This window comes from Ascidia mentula, chromosome 5 (genome assembly GCF_947561715.1).
Source record: "Ascidia mentula chromosome 5, kaAscMent1.1, whole genome shotgun sequence".
NCBI classification, from domain to species: domain Eukaryota; kingdom Metazoa; phylum Chordata; class Ascidiacea; order Phlebobranchia; family Ascidiidae; genus Ascidia; species Ascidia mentula.
The window spans coordinates 18231324-18239151 of NC_138570.1; the positions used below are offsets into that span (position 1 = coordinate 18231324).

General features: G+C 42.6%; 1 protein-coding gene across 1 annotated transcript; it reads right to left on the reverse strand.

Moving 5' to 3' along the window:
- Window positions 1-448: 448 nt before the first annotated feature.
- On the reverse strand, window positions 449-3506 carry LOC145901694 (uncharacterized). Its single transcript, XM_082989457.1, has 3 exons — window positions 3350-3506; window positions 2291-2587; window positions 449-2172 (listed from the first exon to the last, which is right to left on the reverse strand). The coding sequence occupies exons 1-3, from the start codon at window positions 3392-3394 to the stop codon at window positions 805-807; spliced, it is 1710 nt and encodes a 569-aa protein (XP_082845583.1). The 5' UTR covers window positions 3395-3506; the 3' UTR covers window positions 449-804.
- Between the last annotated feature and the right edge of the window lie 4322 nt (window positions 3507-7828).

The following is a 7828-nucleotide window of genomic DNA, read 5'->3' on the forward strand; positions in this document are numbered from 1 at the left end:
AATTTGTTCCACAAAGTTTGGTTCATGAAAGGTCAAATGATGGCACCGGCTGCTGGTGAGGGCCTCACGACCCCCCAGGGGCCCGAATGAGCAAGAAGAACAGCCTTTACAATATGGATTACGAAAATTTTTGTACTTTTCTGATTTTCGTTTACAATGAGTATTGGTTTCTGACCTTCGTTACTCAGTATTTCACGTCAATTTAATATGTAAACAATTTTGTTCGTCACAAGAGCTTTGGATAAACTTCACGCACAAGTCTTGTGATGATTTTATAAAACCACGACTGCAAACGGGTTTGGAAGCACTGCATCAACCCAAGCTAATATTTCGTTATTTCGAAAACACAAACTGTAGGCACCATAAGGTCGCTTAAAATTATTTCGTTTCTTCCTGTTTGTTGAAACTGTTGAAAGCTGCTGACTGTTCTGTCAGGTTAACACCAAACTTTATTGACTGCTTTTCAGTATTATATTTGCAAAAGAAGGAATAAGGCAAAAATGCGAAAAGAACTGAAAAAAAGAACAGAAAACGGTGGTCGATGGAGACGAAAAAAGTTGGGCTTGGTGTGAGACGTTAACCGGTACAGCAGAAAATAAGGAATTCGGGAGGGTTTGCATCACCTCAAGGTTCAACGTCACACACCAGGCCCGGAATGAACTCGTAAAATTTAAACAGAAAAAAGTGGGGTCACTTATACTGCGAAAACCGGCTTTCAGGGAAAACCATTGTTAGACAAAGGGAGATGCAACATGCGGGTGGCTTTTTGAAAGCCGCGAATCAAAGAAAGAATTTGATGAGAATTCAGGTCGATTTTGAAACTGTTAACACAAGGGGTGCGAAAGCAGCGGACGGTGGAATACTGACAAAAACAGCGGGATGGTGGGGGCCTTCCACTTTGGGAGCGATTTTAACTTGGCCCCTTGCGCCCGTAAAAGGACTGGGCGCAATGGCGACGCTTTGGGCAACAGTCTGCGATATTTTTTTCGCGGAGACGTCACTGGCGGGCGCGGATGCGGGTTTGACAACTTGGGACGTCATGCGGTTGATCTCCTGCTGCCAGTTTGGAATTTTTCGGTTTGTGTTGTGTCTCTTCATGTGCTTAGTCAGGTGATCGCTGCGCATGAAACGACGATCGCACGACGGGCAGGCGAAGCGTTTTTCGCCGGTGTGAGTGCGTCGGTGACGAGAAAGTTCATCTGAGCGCGCGAAGCATTTGCCGCAACCTTCCCAGTCACACTTGAAAGGTTTCTCCCCGGTATGTGTGCGCAGGTGTGCCTTCAAATGACTGCTTTTGAAGTAAGTTTTGCCGCAGTTATTGTAGGTACAGATGTGGGTGCGTCGACGTCCGCCCTCGCCGGGGGAAGAAGCGGATTTGGGAGAAAGCGGCGAAGAAACGGGACTGAGTGGTTGCAGCTTAGGTGAAGTTGGATATGTGGTTGTCTTTACTTCGGGGATGTCTTTTGTTTCAGGAGATGGGATGTATCTTGATGCATTGACATCCGGTTGCATCATCAGCAACACGGCACTGTTAGCTTGTTGTAAGGTATGAACACCGCCCATGATCATAATAGGCATTGTATGGATGTGGTTGTTGCCTTGAATCGGCTGCAACTGGGACTGGCCTTGAGCTGGAGCGAAACGGACCGGTTGTATGGACGATGCTGGCACCATTGTTGGTTCCGAGATTGATGGCAAAACGCAGTTTGGCAATGGAGGCTGCGACATACGTTCAGAACGCTTGGCGTTGGAAACAGGTTCTGCGTGGTCAACATCTGTATCAGTGTCCATTTCACACTGGTCGTCGTCGTTCTTATCATCTTCTTTGTCACTTTTCTGGCATTCGCTTGTGGTCGGCGATGCGGCTGGGGTTAGGTAGATCGGAGTTTCAAGGCCGTGACCGACGGGTGTTGGTCTGGGCAGTTCAACATTGGTCGGGGAATTGCAGCCGCTTGTCGGGTAAGTGGACATGTACCATCCCTTGGAACTGATGGGCGTTTTGTCAGGGCAGCAACGCCGGAGAACATCGGTGTTTTCGTTGCCGTATACATCGGTAACGACCGTGCTGCTTCCTTTGCCGCTGATTGCGACCACTGGACGGGCGTTGGTTAAATTACTTCCTGTTGATTGGGCGTCAACTGTTGGCGGGGGTGTATATGGTGGAGTTATGACCTAAAACAAATAAAAAGCTCGGTTAAATTTCCAAACTTTGCTGCAGCGTTTTATACAAACATTAATTGCAAATGGCATCTTTCGAAAACTTTCACAGGGCGGAGTGGCGTTGACTTACCAATCGGCTGCTTTCCGTTTCGTTGTCGGAGTTCTGAGATGCCTCAATTTCCATCAAGTTTTGTTTGTACTCCTTGCGGTAACGCAATCTTGGAGGCAGCACTGGTTTTCTCGTGGCCACTGCCGAGGTGTTGCAGGATTGCTGATGCATTGACAGTAGGGCGTCGGCCGCTTCGCAGTCGATGCAGCCACCACACGAGGCGCTATTGTGTCGGGACCGCGTGTCTGCATCAATTACTTCAGAACGTTGACATTGGCTCACCAAGGAATCCATGGTAGCAACAGGTGGAAAATGTGTCTGCAAAAGAGAAAAAACAAGTCAAGTAAAGCTTGGCGGTTTACAAAAAAACAACTGCAAAAAGTTAACGCCCTGCGCGCAGTCAACCAATCAGCGCCAAGAATTCGAGAGAGGTGTGGCGCCAAACTCAGATAGTAAGGTATCACGCAGTAAGTCACGCGGCGTGCACGCGCTGCCGGCGTGAACATGGAAATAGGCCATTGCGAGCCGGGCTCAGCTGATCAAGAGCAATAAAGAAACAAGTTTAAGAGACAGTGGGAGAAGGCGTAGCCGCAAACGCCCAAGCTCTTCGCAACGTAATTGGCTTCCTACAGCACGCCGCTGTCCTCACTACGTCTGTTATGAAAGAAATAAGAGCCCCAAGGCAAAACTATCTAACAGATGACGAGGAAATTACGCAAAGACCAACGCGCTGAGAGCAACACCTCCTCAAGTCTTAAGTGCACCAGAAATGCATTGAACGTAATCATACTTTTCAGTTGTTTGCTACCAAAGGACGGTTAATAATCAATTACTGCCCCGCTACAAATCCACATTCTACTTTTCAAGTAATTTTGCGAATGATTAGTAACACAAACTCATAACAATGAATTAACATTTCGTCTTAAAACACGGATAACTTATTTTGTTAACAGACAATACATTTAAACAGACGGGCGGACCAGGTTGATACCCACTAGCTGAGCAACATTTTCACATAAAAAAACCATTAGTGGTTTTATAAGTAGCCTAATAATTTTAAACTAAGCTTTAAAAACTTACCTCGTATTCGTCAATGCTGGTAGGTGAACCTGGTAAAGATCTCATAATTCGGTAGGCAAATAATCCTTATCTCCGCAATACACTTTTAATGTATATCCAAAAGCGCTGAGCACTGCTTCTTCCTCTGAGCTACTAGATGAAGTTTTGTCAGCAGTTCTCGAAGCGCTGCACAAAAACAATTCCGAAATATGGGCGGTCCATCAAGTCAACCAATCACAACCCTCGCAGCTCTGCCACAAAGAAGTGTATCACGCGTTGCCGGCGTGATCAGCTGCGTGAACACCGGCGTGTTCCGAGTGTGGCATGTGTCGGGCATGGTAGACACGTAAGCCCTGTCTGACTGCCCCATGGCGAAATCGTACAGAAATAGTTGATTTGTTGCGACATTATGGTGATTTTTCCACGTCATGTTAAGGTTATAGATGGCTTGTTTATTCAGTTTTGGCAATTACTACTGCATTGCGAAATTTATCACAACTGAATGCCCAACTCATGTATTGAATAGGTGCTTAAAGAGTGGACTGAACTGTACTGCATATTCCCAATAAAAATAGATTTCTGAAACTTTCGGCACATTTTTTTGCTATGCAAACTTAAAACAGGGCTATACATATCTAAAAGACACGTTTAAATGACATAAAAGTTTGGCAGCCATCTTTGTCACCGTGTGCTTTGTACAGTTGTTGTGTACACTGGAAACGACCGGCTGTTACTACGAACAAAGTGCAACCCAACATGACCCATCATGACATTATCACGCTCTTAAACAGGGACCCAAGGGGGCGATTGTGTGGGATAAATGCTTTTCGGCTTTCACCAAACAGCACTTTCTTCCAAGCCCTAGTTTGCAGCCAATGCTAAGTACTTCCTGTTCAGCTGAGCATGTGCAGCTAAAGGAAGTTTGCTGTGCCGCATTGCCAACAACATACGAAGCAATCAAGCGTTCGGTTAGGTAAAAATGACTTGTACACAGGCACCGATGAATATTCCTTTTTATTTATGATTATTTGTTACAATTAGATTTATAGTTGTTGTACAACTTGTACGTTAACAATCATGGCTCAGAAATCACATGTAAAAGGAGTTGGCTCGTTTAATTGGAATATACCAGAAAAAGGCAGTACAGAGGTTTTAGTCAAACGCCCTATTTGGCCGAAACAAACAACCTATCAGCAATATCTACTGCCGTTATCACGCCCTGTGCACGCTTTGTACCATTGGGTATGCAGCTTTGTTTCTGCCCAAAGCATGACTTAGCCAACATATTTTTCGGCCAATTTCGACATGTTTTTGCAATAGTAAATTCATTATTGACCTCTCCAATGGACAATAATTGGGTTGTGTGTCGTGTTTTGGGGAATTAGCAGAATATTCGATTAATTTCATCAGTCCAAGTAATTTTTTCCTCTGGATTTGGCGTCGTTGTTTAACCGACGCTGTGAATTTCCCGAGCCAGGCAACCAGTGTGGCATCCGCATATTGTACTTCGCTCTTACAACGACCGTTCGTTGTTTTATAGTGCGTCAGACTTGTGTTTGTAATCTTACTTGCAAAATATCAAACTGCAGTGCAGTAAAAATGCCTCGCCTCCTGTAAGTGTTTCACATTGATTATAAGACTGATGGTGCAACAGTAAGAAAAGAGAAAATGGTATATAGCTGCACGTAACACTATTCTATGGTGTACTTCCTTATTTGGCGAGTGACGTCGGGTTTCAGGCTGGTGCTGTGAATGGATGAAACTGCCTTTTGACGTCATCGGTTGAGACTGTGCGTAGGCCCGGTGAATTTGTATGCTGCTTTGAAACACAAACCCGTGTCAACCTCGTGCTGCATTGTGTATTACTTTGATAATATTTACCGCCACGGTTGATAAATTCGCATTTGCAGGTTTATGGACACAATATCTCACCCAAATTTATGTATGTGCGGCTTGTTAGAAGCCTGTTGCTTACATCTCGCAACGAACATTTAAAGTACTGATCGATTTTGTAGTGAAATCTTGTATTTTGCCGAACCTTTTCGTCTGTGCGATGCTTGTTGATTTCGAACGAACACACCTTAAATTGAACATGCCATGCCCACGATTTTGACGCGTGATACACAAACTGCAACGCATGGACATATTGTTTGCAGTCAACACATTATACAAACAGAGCCTGTTTGTTTAAATGCTCGCACTAAGATTTGTCGCAGTAAAATTTTAAATTCAGGCAACTATTTTATTCTATTTGTGGGGGCATTCGGGATTTTTATGGTTTAATTAAAAAATGGCTTTGTCCAGTGTACTATCAATTAAAAGCGGTCGACAGCAACGGAGAAATACGCATTTCCAACCTGGCGACTACAAAGTCCACAAGCTATCTCCTTTCATCCACAACAAAATGTAACGTAAGACACACAAAGCGAAGCTTTACGCAACGTTTGTGTGTGTGTCACGTTACAATCACATTAATTACATATATTAAATTTCATAAAGCAATCTGTGGACAGCTCAGATGGGTTTTTTTATGAGAAAAATATATTTCGCCTAAAAAGGCATCATCAGTTTCTCAGATTGCTTGATGAAATTTAATACATAATTATATCGATACGGTGAGCGATCGACAGCCTGCCAGGGACTTTTGGTTTTAAATTGATCCAGTATTCATTCATTAAACACATTACAATAACATTAAATATATATTTTGCTGCACACTACCAACGACAGGACAGAGCGAGTTTTCTTAAGGGGTTTGCTTAAAAACTGTTTATTTTTGAAATATGGAAAGTGTTTTATTCATGACGTTTTGTGAGCAACAGTACAATGTAAATGCAGATGTTTTTGGCTATTGTACATATATACGTAATTTTGCATTTACCGTGCTGGTATTTTCAAAGTAAGTACTACTTAAATCTTTAATAAATATAACATAAAAAATAAGCCATCATCTCCGAAAGTATAGTGAATGCACCAAGTGCAAAGAAGTAGACCACTTGTATTTATTTGCCAATAACACTGAACAAAACATTTAAATGCCTTTTCCGGATTGCAAGCGGCATTTACAATCCCAAGCCCCAAAGGTCTGAAAAGCAACGTCGCCTATTTCCCCGCTTTCTGATTGGCTTCCAACACCACGCCCACTGGGACATTTCCTTTGTGACGTGTTATGACGTAGCTGAATGGCGCGAATTGGTCAATCACGGGAAACACGCCAATCACGTGCAACTGTTCTGATTGGACGAGCGTATTGTCAAAAGATTATAAAGTATTTGTTTTGGTGTTTATGAAACGATTTGGTATGAATACTTAACGAACAGTTGCCTTTGATAAACAAACAATTCCTCGCAGGTTTGCTGATACAGCGCCATGAGCTGCGTTTGCAAAGCTGCTGTGTTATGGCAAGAGGTGAATTTTATTATACCTTTAAATGCCCCTGGAGCAGCACCATGATTCATCTTGCACGAGCTCAAATGTCAACAGTAGCAAAATTAGATACAATGCCGCTACCCCCCTTCTAAGTAAATTTACTTTTGTTTCGTGGCGTATTCATTGGTTATGTAACAAGTGTAGTAGCTCCTGATAGGCTGGTTTAGACATTAAATTGGGATAAAAATGGGCGTTTTTTTGGAAAGTGGGTGTGGGTGGCAAGGAGTTGATTGCGCGTAACAGCAGATACAACTGTTCGATAACATGATCTTCTACACGCTTTCTTCTACATATTTTATGTTTTCAATCGCTTCCTTTCATTAGATACATTTTTTGGGCTTTTGTTCTGCAACCGCAAAATAACATAATTTGTGAAAAGTTTCGATGGCTCGCAAATCAGATTTTCAATTAATATGCTTTATATCACTAAACTGGGCCCCACTGCCACCTTGGCTAAACACTGCATTGAGATTCGCTGATTTAAACTTATTTGTGACAACAGACGCGCTATAAAATCACCAAGTTTGCGGTTATAGGGTTCTTCATTTCTTAAAATAAAAGATCGATGTGACATAATAAACAAAAATATTTAGGAACAAACATGGACCCCCTTAAACCACGAACTCCTTGGGGTTCCCGAACCCAAGGTTGGAAACGATCTTGAAAAGGCAAGTCGTGCTGATAATATTTTGTCCTCGTTATTAAAACGTATATACCAAAAAATCACACGGTACATATATCTAGAATACTTTTTTCAAGATAGCAAAAATAAATGGTTTTGAAACAAACTTTGAATGAATAAGTTTCAGCATATCTCTTAAGTCGGTCTAAAACATGAGTGTTGTGGGGCAGTTTAACTCAGTGCTTGTTGCTGCAGGGCATTATTGTCTTGAACAAACAGCAATGTTACCATACCAGCCAACAAAACAGCACCACTACGACATTTAGGCAGTGTCAACAGTTGCAAAAAATCCGTACAAACGTAGCCTGTTTCGCAACAAATCTTTTTGTTTCGTAAGATATAGCTTATCCGAATTGTTTGAATCTGTCAATAAAAAAATTAGGTTAAGG

Bases quoted from the DNA above. Each gene is read 5' to 3' on its own strand.
- LOC145901694 (XM_082989457.1), bottom strand. From the start codon at position 3,394: ATGAGATCTTTACCAGGTTCACCTACCAGCATTGACGAATACGAG. The intron at 2,588-3,349 runs GTAAGTTTTTAA...TCTCTTTTGCAG, and splicing joins CCAGCATTGACGAATACGAG to ACACATTTTCCACCTGTTGC. The intron at 2,173-2,290 runs GTAAGTCAACGC...TATTTGTTTTAG, and splicing joins AAACGGAAAGCAGCCGATTG to GTCATAACTCCACCATATAC.